The sequence below is a fragment of the Emydura macquarii genome, unplaced genomic scaffold (genome assembly GCF_026122565.2).
Source record: "Emydura macquarii macquarii isolate MOO-44397 ecotype Brisbane River unplaced genomic scaffold, CSIRO-AGI_Emac_v2 contig_746, whole genome shotgun sequence".
In the NCBI taxonomy this organism is placed as follows: Eukaryota; Metazoa; Chordata; order Testudines; family Chelidae; genus Emydura; species Emydura macquarii.
This window is the reverse complement of record NW_027130883.1, coordinates 402436-419642: the sequence shown is the minus strand read 5'-3', so window position 1 is coordinate 419642 and position 17207 is coordinate 402436. Positions and strand designations below refer to the sequence as shown.

The 17207-nt window shown below is 64.3% G+C and overlaps 1 protein-coding gene across 1 annotated transcript; it reads right to left on the bottom strand.

Moving 5' to 3' along the window:
• Positions 1 to 2216: 2216 nt before the first annotated feature.
• On the bottom strand, positions 2217 to 9973 carry ZBTB32 (zinc finger and BTB domain containing 32). Its single transcript, XM_067542976.1, has 7 exons — positions 9227 to 9973; positions 8481 to 9067; positions 4161 to 4252; positions 3756 to 3836; positions 3229 to 3387; positions 2860 to 3027; positions 2217 to 2446 (listed from the first exon to the last, which is right to left on the bottom strand). Exons 1-7 carry the CDS (start codon positions 9971 to 9973, stop codon positions 2217 to 2219), a joined length of 2064 nt encoding a protein of 687 aa, XP_067399077.1.
• Between the last annotated feature and the right edge of the window lie 7234 nt (positions 9974 to 17207).

Sequence of the window (17207 nt, the reverse complement as noted above, 5' to 3'; positions counted from 1 at the left end):
TCCCAGAAGGCATTGCCCAGGTAGGAGAGATGCAGTGCATGCTGGGATATGCAGACTCAGTTTCCCTTTCCGTCCCCATGCAGCAATGGGTGGTCAGCTCCCAGCAGGCCCTGTGCCCACGCAGCTGTGCCGGCCATTCAGGCTCAGCAGCAGTGCACCATGGAAAACACTATCCTAAATGCTCCTTTCCGTCTCACATTGCCTGGTGGTGGCAATTCTACTAAAACTCCCAGCATACATTGGGCTCAGCCTGCCCACTCTTAGCCCAGGGCACCATGGGAAATGTAGTTCTGAGACCCATCACTCCACAGGCTGAAGAGGATAAAAGGTTACAACTCCCAGTAAGCATTGCGCTGCATGAGCCTGATATGCACTGTGGGAGATGTAGTCCTGGGTCAGGCTGGGCAACCCCCTGCTCCCAGATTTTGCAGCAGCTGTCTAGCCTGCAGGCATCCTACTAATCCATGTGTCACATACCGCATACAGCCACTGGGGATTCTCCTTGAGGAGGTTCTGCTGAATGGGGAAGGGGGATGGGGCAGCAGGGCCTGCATCCAGTCGTGGCACATCCTTTTATCAAAGACATCCCACATGACAAATAGCTTTGGCGGGTGCCCCTTTTAACTGGCTTGAGAGGGGCACTGAGGAAACAGGGTTCCAGGCCCCCACACACACACATGGTGCTGAAAAAAACACAGCAGAGACCCTGTGGGGTGCCTTTGCCAGCTTTATTCCCTGCCATCCGCCGGGCAAGAGCCAATGTCTGAATGGATCTGTGAGACTCTCCGCAGTTATGGGACACCCGGAGCTGGGCGCTGAGCGGGAAAGATCATGTGTCCAAAATGTCGCTACAGGCAGGGGCCGGGGCACAGAACTTTTATGATCAGTAGAAAATAAAAGAGAGCTTCAATATCCCTGAGATGTTTAATAGGAAACGAAAATCCCCTCCCCGGCAACACGCACACAGCTTCTGGGCCCTGGCCACAAAGGGGGCGAGGGATGGGACCCAACACCCAACGGCCATTGGCACCGCAACGCAGCCGGCAAACCCAAGGTGAAGGCTGGACACGAAGGTCTGGCAGGCGAGGCGCCAAGCTGGGTGCTGGTGGCTCTGTCCCGGTGCTCCGGTTGCTGTGGCTCGCTGGGCATCAGTTTCGCCAGCCATGCAATGGGGAGATTCTGCCTTTGTCTAGATTGGGAAGGTCTTTGGGGCAGGGAGCATCTCTGACTCGGCGTGTTGGGGACCCGGTCCCGTTGCAGAGGGGGAGGGCTCCGTACAGTGCCTGGAGCGACAGAGGAGCCAAAGCAGGCTGAGGACGTAGGAGCAAGGGGTGGGGGTGGAAGGACAGACGGGGTGGTGCCGGGGGAACCCCATCTATCCCCTCCCCCAGTTCCCCAGTCCCTGTCCCGGGGCTAGTTCTTACCCCCTTTCTCCCCTGATAATTTCCCTGTTCCCTGCTTGTTGCTCCGGTTGGTTTAGTGTCACCTGGATTCCCGCGGCCTAACGAGTCCTGCCCCCCACCCTGCTCCCACCGGGCTAATGACCCACCGTAACCAAGGCAGGCCCTTCCCCAGCTGCTTGTGACTCCTGGACATTGCAGCTGGGGGCTGGCAGAGACTCTCCCCCCCCCCGCCCCATGGCCCGCTCCAGTCCCAGCTGTCAGCACTGGCCATGTGGGGCAGGGGGTCCTGCCAGGCTAATGGCAGACACCTCCCCCCCAAAACAAATTAATCCCCACTGATCCGGGTTCACCTAGCACCCCTAGCCCCCTCTCCATCCCACAGGGTAACTGGGGTCTCCCCAGCCCCCCACTGAGGGTGATGTGCAGCACCCCCTACAGGGAGAGCGGAGAACAGCAGGGACGGATCCACGTCACATGGGCTCTCATCTCTGGCCTGCGGCAAGTTCACACCATGGGTGGCCAGTGCCAACGCGCGACTCCCAGCCAGCGGGCGGCGCTCCCGGCGCGCCGCGTGTGACGGGCAGAGCCGGGGAGCCACGGATTCATATTCTGCAGATTCAGCCATGGCCAGCTGTGCCCATTCCTTGTGCCAGGCGCACTCGCAATTCTCTCTCTGCCACACCTACGCTGGTCCCTGCACCCTCCCCGGGCCAGGCACAGCCGCAGATCTGTTTGCCACAGCGGTGCCTGCCCCCGTCCCGTGCCAGGCACATGCCCCCCCGCCGGTGTCCGCGGGGAGCGGGCGGGGCCGGCTCAGGAGGAGGTGGAATAGAGGTAGGTGTTCTCGATTGTCCAGTCCGAGGGCAGCTCCTCGGGGCGATGGCCTTTCATGTGCTTCTGCATGGCGGCCAGGCTGGGGCAGAAGTGGCAGCAGAGGGTGCAGCGATAGGGGGCAGCGCCGCCGTGGGTCCGCAGGTGCTTGATCATGGCGGAGTAGTCACGGGAGCGCTGGGGGCACAGCTTGCACTGGAACGGCTTCTCGCCTGCAGGGGGCGATGGGGAAATGAGAGTGGGGAGGGGGGCAGCCCTAGCCCCTCCCCCCCCCAGGGCAGACACCCCCTCCCTCTCTCATCCCCCCCCCAAGCCTCATTGTCCTGGGGGCAGCACTGAGGTTAGGGCTGGGGCAGGCTGGATGCTGGGCTGGGGGGGCATAAAAGGATCGTGGGATGCCCCACCGGACCAGGAAGGTGGGGGGACAAGAATGCCCCGACTCCCAGTGGGGGAAAGGGCTGGGAGTGGGGGGCGATGGGCTGGGAGCTACGCCCCAGCCTGCAACACAAGTGGGGTACATCCCTGATCCCCAGGAGCTATGGGGGGTGCAAACCCAGCCAGGGAAGCACCCCGATTCTCAGGGTGACCTGAGGGGCTGAGGCCCGTGGGGGAGGGTCCCACTCACCGGTGTGGACCCGATAGTGCGTCTCCATCTGGTGCTTGAGGGTGAAGCGCTTGCTGCACGCGTCGCACTGGTACGGCTTCTCGCCCGCGTGCGCCCGCCGGTGCCCCCGCAGCCCGGCCTCCTCCCGGGCCCCAGGGACGCAGAACTCGCGCTCCAACAGCCGTTCTCCTGCAGGGACGGCACCAGGGTCAGGAAGGAGGGGCACCGGCAGCACTGCGGGATGGCCCAGCAGGGGGCTGCGGGTCAGGAATGTGGGTGTCTGTGGGGGGAAGGGGGATCCCAGGGCTGGGAGAGCAGGGGCTGCAGGTCAGGGGGGAGGGGCGCCAGCTGGCTGCGGGGCCCAGGGGCACCCGTGGGCCCAGCCGTTACCCTTGTGGCTGCGGCCGTGGCTGCGCAGGGCCGTCCGGCTGGGAAACCGTTGCTGGCACAGCTGGCAGATGTAGTTCCAGGCGCCGGCCGGCAGGGCCCGGGGAGGGCACCGGGGGCCACACATCAGGTACAGGGTGGGCGACGCTGTGGCAGCTGACTCTGGGGAGGGGCAGGAGAGACGTGGCTCAGAGACGGGCCGAGACGGCCCCACCAGTCCCTCCCCAATGGGCCCTGCTGGTCTCTGATCCCTCCCTCCCTCCCCCCACCCAAATCAGACCCATGGGCCTGGCCAACCCAGGGTTTTCAGTCCCACTGCTCTCGGGTGACCCTACAATAACAGCCTGCCCATCAGAAACAACCAAAACATCCACCTCCCTCTGCCTGGGACAGAGCACCCCCTGCTGGGAGAAACCCCTTCCTGACTCCTGCTGTCCCTGACCCCCCAGGATCCTCCCCATCGTTACTGCCTCTGGGGTCCCCCCCGCTGTCACTGCCCCCCCCCCCGAGGTTCCCCCCACCCTTCTCACCTCCTGGGGGTGCCGTGCTCAGGGGGTCCTTGTCACAGCTCTGCTGGGCCCGGCAGGGAGGGTGGGGGAGCGGCTGGGGCCCTGGGGAGATGGGGGTGACTGTCAGACAGGGTGTGGGGCAGGGCTGAGGTATGGGGAGGGTCAGGAGCTGGGGGGAGGGAGAGCTGGGGCGGGCCGGACTCGGGGAGGAGGGCAGGGGGGTGGCTGAGAGGTCGAGGGGAGGCCAGGGGAGCCAGAGAGAGATGTGGGGGGTGAGGGCAGGGTTGGGAGAGGTGAGGGGGCAGTGGGTGTTTGGGGGCAGGGGTCCAGGAAATGCCCGTAGCGGGAGACAGGGCATGGTGGGGCAGAGCGGCAGGGTCCATAGGGGGGTGACACAGCGAGGGGGGAGGGGCAGGGGGTCCTTACGTGGGGGGCACAGCAGCGGGGGGCGCAGGGCGTCCGGGCCCTGCCAGGGGCAGAGGTCGCAGCCGGAGCTCTTGGCAAGAACCGCCAGCAGCCTGGGTGGAGGGAAACAAGGGGTTAAACAGTCACTGACCCACAGGGCTCAGGATGGGGCCAGGCAAAATCTCCCCCCGTAAACCCTCCTGGCTCTGACCCACATTGTTCTGTTCCCCCCCCCCCCACACACTGCTCTGACATCCCCCCATCGCTCCCTAGACCCCCATTGCCCCCCAGCGCCCCACGGCTCTGACCCCTGGGACAAAGCACATGCTGCAGGCTCCCCACATGTCCCATTGCTCCCAGTGGGGGCTGCAGGGTGGAGACTGTGCGGGGGGGCGGCCCAGGACCCACGTGGAGGGGGGTCACTATCTGTCCCAGCCATGGGGTCATTCTGGGGCTGACCCAGGCCGACCTATCGCGATGGACAAACTGAGAAGATGTTGCCCTCTGGCCACACGCCACCCCGCAGCTGCAGGACTCCCCACGGCCCAGACCCGGGGCAAAGCACGGCAGGGGGCAAAGCCCTGGGGGTGGGGCAGGGACCACGAGAGCCAGAGCCCACGGGGGCTGGGACGCTGCCAGGTTGAAAGCTGGGGCGTGGCACTGACCCTGGGGGTCCAGGATCCGCCCCATAGCAGCGGCTGCCCTGAGCCCACAGTCCACTGTCCCACTCCAGCCCAGCGCCGGGAGCTTCTGGCCCTCGCTCTAGTCCACACGGCTCTGGGTGGCGCGCACCGGTGGGCATGACCTTGGCACAGCTAGGCCATGCCACGCACCGGGGTGCCCATGAGCCGGGACACCCCCCCCCCCCCCCCGAGATCGGACAAAGCTGGGTGCCAGATCTAAAACCTTCCTGTGCGCCATGCCCCACTGGGCTAGATCCCGCTGGCATGGCCAGCCTGTGCCCCAGACTCTGGGTGCGTTGGCCTGCCCCCTAGAATCCCACAGCTCCCCGCAGCTCACCCTGCAGATCCCCATCCCCCTAGAACCCGGCAGCCAAGCTGGGACGGGTCGTTAACAAGGTCATGAAAACGGACTGGCTGACCCCGTATCAATGGGCAATGCCCGTCCCCAAGATGGAGTCACCTGGCCACCTGCCCCCCAAAGGAGCTGGGATTTCCCACCTCGCTGCAGGGGAGCTGTGCAGAGACCCCTCCCAGCTCGAGAACAAAGGACGAGCCGTGGGGGGCACAGGAACCGGCATCAATTCTGGCACAGCAGATGCGGCCCTCCAGGGAGCCGGGCTCCGTTGGCTCCGTTGTGTGGGGCAAAGCAGGAGAGCTGCAGGCCCCAAGGTGCCGCCTAGGAGGCATTGAGGCCGCATGGCCAAAGGATGTGAGCCCCCTTGTTCCAAACTGTTCCAAAGCCGGGGGTGCAGCCCCAATGCTGCACCTCTGTGACACCCCCACAACCCTTGGCTGATGCCAGCTCTGAGGTGGTTTTGGGAACTCAGAGCTGAGCAATGTGGTGTCTGTCCCAGCTGGGCACTAGAGGGCTCCACGTGCGAAGAAATGCTTAGCTGGGAGACAGGATTGCAGCAGAAAAAATGTGAGGATCATTAGGAATTGTTTAAGGACACTTTTACTAGGTGCCCCAAAAACCAAACTGGAGAAGGAAGGCCATGCCGGTTCTGAAACCAACCTGGCTTAGTGGAGAAGTGCAAGTGGCTCTAAAACACAAAAAGAAAATATATAACAAATGGGGAAAGGGGGAAGTGGAGGGCAATGACCATAAATTGGAAGCTTGGAATTGTAGACATTGGATAAGGGAAGCAAAAGGATGCAAGGCACACTGTATGGCCAGCAGACCTAAGGACAATGAGGAGTTTTTAAAGCATATTGGGAACAGAAAGGAACCCTAAATGTTCTTGGCCCTGCACTGTTTAACATCTTTATTAATGACCTGGAAAAAAACCCAATATCATCCCTGATAAAGTGTGCCGCTGACGCAACAAGCGGAGGAGTGGGAAATAAGGAAGAGACCAGGTCACCAATTCAGAGCAATCTGGGTGGCTTGGAAAACTTGGCACAAGCAAACAAGATGCGGTTTAATACGGCTAAATATCAACGTGTCCCTCTGGGACCAAAGTGTGTCAGGCAGACTATCGGGATGGGGGCTCTCTCCTGAGGAGCAGTGACTCCGGAAAGGATTTGGGGCCCAGGGTGGCTAATCAGCTGCAGATGAGCTCCCAGTGCCACAATGCGGCCAGAAGAGCTAATGTGAGCCAGGGGTGCATAGACGGGGGAATCTGGAGTAGGAGAAGGGAGGTTATTTGACCTCTGAGTTTGGCACCGGTGTGACCGCAGCTGGGTCCTGTGTCCAGGCCTGGAGCCCACATTTCCGGGAGGGATGTGGATCAGTTGGACAGGGGTCAGAGAAAAGCCAGGAGGATGATTCGAGGATGGGAAAAGCTGCCTGCGAGTGAGAAAGTCCAGGGGCTCGATCTCTTTAGCGGGGCCCAGCGCGGGCGGAGGGTGATTTGGTTGCAGTCTGTACGCACCGACGGGGGAACGGCCAGCTAATAACTGGCTCCTCAGAGGAAGATCTGCCCTGATCTGACGCTGGAAGCTCAAGCCAGATACGTTCAGCCCAGAAATCAGGCCCCAGGCGTGTGCGGGGCGAGGGGAAAGGGCACGTACCCCGTGTGCAATGCACACGGCTGGGAACAGCCACCGCACAATCCCTGGCCCCCAGGGCACCCCACAGGGGGTGAAAGGTCGACGTCTTTGAACCATGATCTGAGAAGGTCAGTAGCTCAGCCAGAGGCTGGGTCTGTTACAGGAGCCAGAGGATGAGGGTCTGTGGCCGGCAACGGGCTGGTCAGAGCAGTGATCATGGTGGTCCCGTCCGGTCTATGAGAACTGAGAACTGGGCTGCCTGTTGTCCAGCCCCCATATGTCCTCCCCAGATCCATTCCTAGACCCCATATCCCCTTCATCTCCCCCAGATCCACCCCTAAGCCCCATATCCCCCACTGCCCCCACCCAGATCCACCCCTACACCACATATCCCCCACTGCCCCCCAGATCCACCCCTACACCCCATATCCCCCACTGCCCCCCAGATCCACCCCTACACCCCATATCCCCACTGTCCCCCAGATCCATTCCTACACCACATATCCCCCACTGCCCTCCAGATCCACCCTGTCCCCCAGATCCATTCCTACACCCCATATCCCTCACTGCCCCCCCCCGATCCACCCCTACACCCCATATCCTTCACTGTCCCCCAGATCCATTCCTAGACCCCATATCCCCCCTCTTCCCCCCAGATACACCCCTACACCCCATATCCTCCACTGCCCCCACCAGATCCACCCCTACACCCCATATCCCCCACTGCCCCATTGCCCCCCACCCAGATCCATCCCTACAGCTCCCCAAAACCCCTTCACTTCCCCACCTCCCTAGTGATTTGGCCTAGAGGAAAATGTGAGCCGCTCTGGGCCAGGGGGGAATGTGTCATCTAGGAACAACTCAGGCCTTTGAAGTCGGGTGTGTGGGTGTGGGGCTGGCTGGGGGAAACCCCACAGCCCAGTCACCCGCCCACCCCCACCCGTGAGGCCCGTTTCATCTCTGGGGCAGGAACCTGCTCGGCTGAGGGTCTGTACGTCACCAGGGGCTGGGGGGGTCCCTGGGGGGGCCCCTGCGCCGTGACAGGCAGGACTGCAAAGCAGAGAGATCAGGGGAATTTCTCCCCCCAGCACCCTGCTCCCCCCCCCCCAGCAGCCCCACGGCGCCAGGCCAGGGCTGGGGTAGTCAGGACTTCCCCCCATGGCCAGCGCCCCCCCCGGCAGCAGTGCCTGGACCCCACTGAGGCCCTGCGGGGGCGTTAATCGAGCCGGCCCGGCGCCGGGGGCCAGGCTGCGAAAGGACAGCGGCAATTGGCGAGGCGCGGGGGCATCCGGCCCCTGCCTGCCCCGGCGCCCCGCTCAGAGCTGCAGCAGCGCCCGGCTGGAAGGCGCCACGAGGAAACCAGGCAGGAAATGTGCAACGCAGCCCATTCCCACAGAGGCAGCGCGCCTCGCAGCCGCGGGGGGAGGGGGGCCAGAAGCCCCCCTCCCAGCTCCCAGCCTCCCTGCTCTAACCATTAGACTCTCCTAGAGCCAGGTATGGAACCCAGGAGTCCTGGCTCCCAGCCCCCTCTGCTCCAACCACTAGACCCCATTCCCCTCCCAGGGACAGGGATAGGACCCAGGAGTCCTGCATCCCAGCCCGCCCCCGCCCAACACACACACACTCCCATCATCTCTGGTTTCTCTCCCACGCTCACCCCGCTCACCTCGGGTCGTCCAGTTGCTCCTCCCTGCCCGCCGTCCCGTTGAGGGCTCCCGGCTTCCCCGTCTCCAGCCCGCAGGGGAAGGGGCGGCCGTAGCTGTGGAACCCCACAGACGCCGAGAGGGCCACGTGCGGGGGGCCCAGGTTGCCCAAGGGCGAAGGCAGCGACCGCAGCTGGTAGCTGAGCAATGGCGGGCAGGGCTGGTAGCCGGCCACCATCCCCTCCGGCCCCCAGAGCGCCTGCGGGGGCCAGGGATGGGCGCGGCGCTCCTGAGGCAGGGTCCGGGCTGTGGCTGTGATGACGCTTCCCCGCGGCTTGCGGGAGGAGTGTTCAAACAGGACCCAACTGGGGGCCAAGCCGCCATCTTGGAGTTGGCTCCCCTGGCTGTCGGGCCGAGCCAGGGCCAGGCAGGGCCCGTCGGCCAGGAAAGCGAGGTCGTGGCTGCCTGGCGCGACAGCCTCGCCAGCAGGGCTGGTGACCACAGACTTCATCTGGGACCACGCATCTGCCATCTCCTTCCTCGCGGCTTGGGCACCAACCCTGTCATGGCCGCCAGCCCCGTCATGGCCGCCAGCTCCGTCGCCAACTGCCTCATGTCCGCCAGCTCCGTCGCCAACCCTGTCATGGCCGCCAACTCCATCGCCAACGCCAGCCCCGTCATGGCCTCCAGTTCCGTTGCCAGCCCCGTCATGGCCGCCAACTCCATCGCCAACGCCAGCCCCGTCATGGCCTCCAGCTCCGTTGCCAGCCCCGTCATGGCCGCCAACTCCATCGCCAACGCCAACCCTGTCATGGCTGCCAACTCCATCGCCAACGCCAACACTGTCATGGCTGCCAACTCCATCGCCAACGCCAACCCTGTCATGGCCTCCAGCTCCGTCACCAACCCCGTCATGGCCGCCAGCTCCGTCGCCAACGCCAACCCTGTCATGGCCGCCAGCTCTGTCGCCAACCCCGTCATGGCCGCCAGCTCCGTCGCCAACGCCAACCCTGTCATGGCCTCCAGCTCCGTCACCAACCCCGTCATGGCCGCCAGCTCCGTCGCCAACGCCAACCCTGTCATGGCCGCCAGCTCTGTCGCCAACCCTGTCATGGCCGCCAGCTCCGTCGCCAACCCCGTCATGGCCGCCATTCCCCAGCGCCCTGAGGCACGCCCGCTCCAGCTCCTCCATCTCCAGGACCCGGGCAGCGTCCAGGAGGCTGGCGAGCTCCTCCGCCGCCACCTCCAGGCTGCCGGTGTAGGCGAAGTCCAGGGCGTGCTGGAAGGTGGCGGCCGTGAGGAAATCCAGGCTGCAGCGCTTGCTGGGGCCCTGCGGCAGGAGAAGCCGGGCCAGGGTGTGGCTGGCGCAGGCCAGCACCAGGCTGTGGGCCGGGAAGTCCCGCTGGCCCACGCGGACCAGGGCGTCGCACAGGGCCCGCGCCCGCCTCAGCTCGCCGGCCCGGTGCAGCAGCAGGCCCGGGTGCGAGGGGCTGTGCAGCCTGACCCGCCGCGCCATCTCCCCGCCGTGGGGCGCGGGGCTCAGGGGCGCTGCTGGCCGGGCGGCAGCTCCTCCATCAGCTGTGCGGCTCTTCCTTCTGGGGACAGAGGGAGAGGGAGCCCATCAGTGGGGCGGGTGGGGGGGCTGCAAAAGATGGCTGCCTGGCTCTGTTCAGAGGCATTTGGACGCCCGCCCCCTCCCATTTCACTTTAGTCCCACAGATATGGGGGGGCTACAGTTGTCCCTCATTCCCCCCCCCCTTGCCAGCCCCGGGTGGGATTGTGCAGGAGGGAGAGGAGTCTGGGGGACGGACAGACAGGGATGTGGGGACAGGCCAGGGGGGTGCATAGAAGGGGTGGCGGCCTTGCAGGAGTGGGGGACATTGGGGGGTAGACGGGGGAAGACCGGCAAGAGTGGGGGGCTTGGGAAGAGTGTGTTGGGGGTGGGGATGGCAGGAGGGGGGCAGACGGGGGGGGGGGGAGGTGGAGGTTGGCAGAAGCAGGGGCTCAGCGGGTGCGTGTGGGGTCCCTTGCTTTAGCCTGGGTTGGCGGGGGGGCCGTGAGCTCATCCCCTAGGGTGTAGGGGGGGGCCGTGAGATCATCCTGTGAGGGGCAGGGCCTCCACGGCGCAGCGCTGTGGGATTTGGGGTTTTCACTTTGTTGTCTGCGAGGCAGGAAGCTGGGGGGGGGCAGGCACCCAGCTCTCTTGAGTGCATGAGAAGTGTCTGCCCCCCCCCCTCCCGGCTCTGCTCCCACAACAAAGGCAGCGCCGCAAGCGGACATGAAAGAGGTGGCCCCATCAGAGAGCGCTGGGGGGGGAGTGGGGCACTCCGGGTCGGGGGGAGGGGGAAGGTTGGCTGGGAGCCAATGCAGGCATCCCCTCCCCCATTCAGGGCATCCTGAAACCCCCCCCCCCCCACCGGCCGGTTGCCCCATCTCCGGCTGGGGAGAGCTGCCCTCAAACTCCTGAGCTCTCAGTACAGCATTGCACACACGGTGCGATCACCGGGCCCCACTCCCCTCCCAGAGCTGGGGAGAGAACCCAGGAGTCCTGGCTCGCAGCCCCTCTGCTGTAACCACTAGACCCTACTCCCCTCCCAGCACCAGGGAGAGAACCCAGGAGTCCGGGCTCCCACACAGACGCACTTTTAAAAGGTACCTGAGCACGCTCTTCCCCTCAGGTCCCCAGGAATTTGATCCAAGGTTTCCAGGTGCCCAGATGTCTCAACGAGGCCTGATTGGAGACGGGGGACTGGGCACTTCCTGGACACACGGCCCCTTTAAAGTGTCATGCATTGGGCACCCCAAAACCACTAGCCCCTCTGGAAAAGATGTGCTCCCCCCCCAGACGCATGGGACAGGGTAGAAGGGAGCGAGATGGGTCCGTTTGCAGGGCAAAGCTGTAACGGGGTCCCTGCTTAAAGGGACCCCAGTAGCCAGCTCTTCCCCTGCACCCCCACTCCTGGGTTTGTGGGTGCCCCCCCGGTCCCTCTGCTGTTCTCACAGCGAGACTCTGCAGAGTGGGAGGTGGGATCTGGCTGGGTTTGAATGCTCAGCTTCCAGCCCGTCAAACTGCTTCGCCGCTCACTGCAGCAGGGTGACCCTGCTTGGATGGCTGAAAACCCAGAGGCCTCCACTGAGATCGGCCCCCACTGTGCCAGGCGCTGCCCAGACCCCGACCGAGATCAGGGCCCCGTTGTGCCGGGTGCTGCCCAGATACCTAGTGAGCGATTCCTCCCACTGCTGATTTACAATTCAAATCGGCAACGTGAACACAATGAGGGTTATGCGCGCCGTTGGGAAACTGAGGCAGTTTGGGTGACATGCGAAAGGTCCCACGGGGAATCCGTGGCACCTGGGAATTGGCCCTAGGTGGGGTGCATCCCAAACTCACCGTTCTGGTTATTAATTAAACAAATAAAACAAACAACAACCCCACCACCCAACCCACCACCCAACTCAGACGCCTGCAAAACCGTTGGAAGCAAAACCCACCCTCCGCAGAGCCCTCCGGGTGAAAACCGGAGCAGGGCTGGTGGAAAGCTGAAATGCCAGCGCCGGCCCAGCCACCACCAGACCGCCCCAGGAAAAGCGGGCAGCGCCCCTCATGTTCCCCAGACCCGTCCCACGTTCCAGGTCACATTCGAGGCGACATAACGTTGCCCTGCCCCGGAGGGAGAGCGTCTGGGCCATGTGGCCTCTGCGTGGCATCTGCGCACCAGCCATGGCAGCTGGCGGCTCGGTAAATTCCTAGTTGTTTGGATGCAAAAATCCCTCCCTCTTTTCCCAGCACCCCAGTAAGCAAGGAGACGGGAGGAAGGTGGGTGTAACTAATCCACGGACACTCGGATGAGGACGTTTGGGGTAGATCCCAGAGCCCCTGCCAGAAGCCTCATTAGCCTGAAAGAATCCCCCTTGGGAATCAGCAGTATAGGGCACATGACACAGGTGAACCAGGCCACACTAGCAGAGCAAACGGAGAATCTTCATAACGGGTCTCGATGGGCTACGGGGATGGGGGACACTGGGCTGGATGGGCCCATGGGGCTGGTCCGGGGCAGCGCCCTGGGGGAACGAGCGCGCTGGGTTTCTGCCTGTTCCCCTCTCGCTCTGGTGTAAATCAGAGCAGCTTCCTAGGTCAGTGGGGCTGATTTCCCTCGTCAATCCGACCTGGAACTCCCCAAGACAGGGAAGGGGCTGCGCGCCTAAGTTGATGGGTACCCCCAGGGCTGTCTTCAGGGCAGGACCTGACTTTCCATTCTGTCTGTCCAGCACCCGGCACAGCGGGGCCCAGGGCTGTGGCTGGGGTCTCGGTGAGGGTCTGGGGGGATGGGGAGTGGAGGATTCCCCCCCACTGGAATAGTGCAACCGAGAGAGGGACCCTGAATGTGACGAGGGCTATTTCTCTATTTAACCCAACTCCCTCTTCCGGGGAGGGGAGGCACCAGTGCGGCCCCTTGGGAGGTATTTTAAAGCGATGGCCCAGCAATGCCAAGATTCAGAGCAGCTGGCGCCGCCCAGCCAGGGCAGGATCAGAGCTGGCAGGGGGCAGGACACCGGCCCAGGGCACGCGCCGATGGAAGGTCTGCTGGGAACCGAGATCGGGACCCGCGGCTGGCACCTTGGTGATGCCGGGGGGAGGGGGCCTCGGTGAGTTAATTACACTGGTCGGGTTAACCCCACGGGGGGCCCCGTGCCCCGATTTCCTCTCCCTGCCGGTGAGATGACGGCCGGCCAGGAGACAGGGGCCACGGAGCAGCTGTGGGGACCTGGGTGGGAAGGTGAGTGGTGAGGGGGGTAGAGACCCTCAGCAGGGACCCAGGTGCTGCGAAAACGAGAGAGGCTGGCACAGGAGGGCGGGAAATGGGGCATGGGGCCTTTGTATTCTAGGGGGCACCAGCCCCGATCCGGCCCCAGGGCGGGGGACTGGCTGGCTTGGGGGGGCCAGGAATGGGGCACGGGGCCCTCCCCCGCTAAGCCCCGATCCGGCCGCAGGGCAGACCAGGGATGCAAATCCCTCACTCGGTGGCATGACCCACAAGCGTCCGCAGACATCGGAGAAATGAGTTGCCGCGTTCTCAGATCTCTCGCTCAGCAGCCGGAGCCGAGGGGGGACCAGCCGGGGGGGGTCTCCCTCGGGGCACGGCAGCAGGGGCACCGGCATCTCACCCCGCTGCTGCCCCTGGTGCCCGGGTTCCCCCTCCCCAAGGCCCACAGGGGCTGCCCCCGGTGGAAAGGGTTACGCACGCCGCGGTGAGCGTGGGACATCCTGTGCCGTGACATGAGGAAACAGACGTGCAAAGAACCTAGAGAGGATGGAAGAGAAAGTGCAAGGCACTGTGGAAACGGGCGGTCGCCTCCTGCGGGGGGATGGTCCCCGGGTCCCCGTCCCCCCCCCGTCCCCAGCTCCCCAGAGCCAAGGCTGAGCCACTCACCCCACTCAGGAGCACCGAGCCAGGTCCGTCCATCCTTCACCCTGGCAGACGCCTCTTCCACTGATGGCCCCTGTCAATCAGGTGTCAAAGTCTTGGGTCCCGTCGATGGGCCAGGGGACCCACCCACGCCCTGCCATTGGCTGGGGGAGATGGCTGGTGAGCTCGCATTGGACAAGGGGAGCTGTCAGTGAGGACCAATCTGGCACCACCCAGAGGGATTTGACTTCACAGAGAAAAATAATGAGGTTCTCTTTGAAGGGAAGTTTGATTTTTTAATTTTTTTTGAGCTAAGATGCAGCCAGCTCTGGTGCAGGGCAGCTGGGGAACAGCCACACATAACGCTGCACAGGGACGGCTCACCCAGTGCTGGGATGCAGCCACCTCTGGGGCAGGCCAAGAGCTGCCACACATAACGCCATCGCCTGGTGCTGGGATGCAGCCATCTCTGGGGCAGGACAGCTGGGGAACAGATTTTAGATGTGGGGGGCTGAATGTGACTCTGACACCCCCCCTCTCCCAGTGACTGGGAGGGGCAGATGATATGATCCTGTCGTGAGAACTTGGGGTCCAGTTTCTCCTGACCTCCCCCCCCCATAGCTTTGGCGAGTCCACATGGCAGTGTGTGTGCGGGGGGGGGGGGGTTGCGTTGTCCCATTGCTGCACACCCTGCCCCACAGCAGGATCTTGTCCCCCTCTTTGGGGGTGCCAGGCTAAGCCGATGCCCGACAGCTTCATGCCCCACATATGGCAGCCAATGCTGGGGGGTACCTGCTGCCTGGGGAGGCTGCCCCCAAAACACATCATTCCCTGCCCCCCTGCCTAGACCCCCCATCCTCACCCTGGCCCCCCTGCCTATTCGTAGCCTGAGCCCCTAATCCACAGCCTGACTCCCCTGCCCATCTGTGCCCTCACCCCACACCGACACCCCGCCCCAGCTGTGATCTCTGCCCCATCCCACCCGTGTCCTTACGCCCCTCCGCCTGGCTTGGGGGGCAGGGAATGGGGCAGGGCAGGGGGCCTTTCCCCTCTCGGGGCACCAGCTCCCATCTGTCCCCAGGGCAAGGGACGGGCTGGCGGGGGGGTGGAGGGGGGACACCGATCCGGCGATTCCGGCCCCACCACGAAGGAACCGAGAGGGGCTGGTTCTCGTTTTACTGAGAAACAAAAGTGAAAGGGGGGGTCGGGGATGCCGTGGGGCCTGGGGATGAATCAGCACCTGGGGCTGTGGGAAGAGGGGCCGGGGCGAGTTTCCACCAGGCAGGGTAGGCGCCTGGTGACACATTCCCAGGGGCCAAGCTGCCCTGGATCAGTGGGGGGAAGTGGGGCGCGAGGCCCTGGCAGAGCAGGGGGGAGCCCAGGGCTGGGGTAGCAGGGGTGCAGGTCGGGAGTGAGGGGCGGGGCCTCAGGGCTGGGATGATGGGGTGGGGGGACCTGCCCCCGCCCTAGAGGTGAGTTTTTCTCTCCACTGCCGGGTCCCATTTATGATTTCGGGCCATCGATATTCAGCCTCAGAGCTGACGTTAGCGCGGCGTGACATGGCCGAGCGCAGCACGAGCCCAGTTCAAAGAGAGAATTGTCTTGTGGGAACACCGGACGCCTGGGTTCTCTCCCGGGCTCTGGGAGAGGAGTGGGGTCTAGTGGTTAGATCGGGGGAGGCTGGAACCCAGGACACCAGGCTCCTTTCCCTAACTCTGCTGCGTGATCTTGGACAAGTTGCTTGCCTCTCTGTGACTCAGTTTCCCCCATGCAGCGGGCCAGCTGTGGCAAATGGGGGCCAGGACAAGGGGGGCCAGGCAGTCACTGCCCCTCAGTGTGAACCCCTGGGGCGCTGGGGTTTCCAGCCCCACGGAGGTGAGGGCTCCAGGGACCTGGGCCAGGACAGCGACTCACGGGGCTGATTCATAGCGAAAGGAAGATGCAAATCGAAGAGGCGGGGACGTAACTGTCTGCAAAGGGGAAAACACGGGGGGAGAGTCAGAACCTCAACAACGCACCGTGGGGCTGGCTCTGACCCATGGCTCATTCCCCCCCCCGCCCCCCGCACTGTCCTGGTGCTGGGTTTTCTGTGACCCACGCCTGGGCCCGTAGCCCCTCATTGCTGACAGTCCCTTTCACCAGGCACTTCGGGGACCGTCCCGAGGCAGAAACCGGGTGAGTCACTGCTGTGCCCGGCAAACGTCGCCCGTCTCCCCCCCACTGCCCCCTGCAGTACCTGTCCGGAAGGAGGGGGAGCCCCAGGGCCCCACAGATGGGGGGGTCCCTGGTGCATCGCTTTGGGGGATTCTCTCTGGGAAAGGGACTTCCCCACCCCCCACGACAGCCACTAACCCCCCGCCGCTTTCTCGTCCCCCCTTGAAGTCGTGGGCTCCCAGCAAAGGGTTTGAAGAGCAGCTGGCTGGGGCGGGGGCAGGGAATGGGGCAGGGGGCCTTTCCCCCCTAGAGGGGTGCTGGCTCCAATCCGGCCCCAGGGCAGGGGGCTGGCTGGGGGAATGGGGCGGTTGAACCCGTCTGCCTTACATGTCAAGGCAATTTAGGGCCAGCGTTTGGCACTGGGACGGTGACGATCCCCCAGCCCCTGCCGCAGGAACGTGGGGCCTCCCGCGCGCCCCCCACCCCACTGCCGTGGGGCTGTGCCCGCAGAGTGCCCGGGGCAGCGGTGCAGAGCTGGCCTAGCCAGGTGGGGAGGGGTCAGGGGCTGAGGCCTGAGCAGCAAACCCCAAGGTGGGCAGGGGGGGGCTGTGCTGGGCGGGGAGGTCAGCGAGATGGTTCTCATGGGGTTTCGTTTCCTGGAAACGGCCCCTCTGCCTGGCCGATGAATCACCTGGCATCGCCGTGGGACTGGGGCAGGGGCGGGGGCAGGAAATGCCGCCTGGCTCTGGGCGGTGATGGGTGGCGCAGGCACCCTGTCAGCAGAAGCAGGGGGCTGCGGGTCGGGAGCGAGAGGCACCAGCAGAGCTGGGGGCGGGAGCAGCCCAGGGCTGGGCTAGCCGGGGGCTGCGGGTCGGGAGCGAGGGGCACCGGCCGCGCTGCAGGATGAGGCCGGGTCGATGGCTGCTGTGGAGCCCTGGCTCCCTCTTGTGGATACCCTGGGGAACAACAGCTGGCTCCAGATGTCCCGTTAAATGCACCCACGTGTGACTCCCCCGGCTCTGTCCCCCAGCCGGGTGCCTGTGCGGTTTGTGCCACTGGCTCGTTCCCATCCCGCTCCCAGAGTCGTGCCAGGCTTGTCCGCCCAGCTCTCCGTTCCTGGCCAGCTTCTCCCCCTTGATCCCAGAGCCCTGGGGAGCTGGCGCGCTCTCCCTGGGGACAGACGGATGC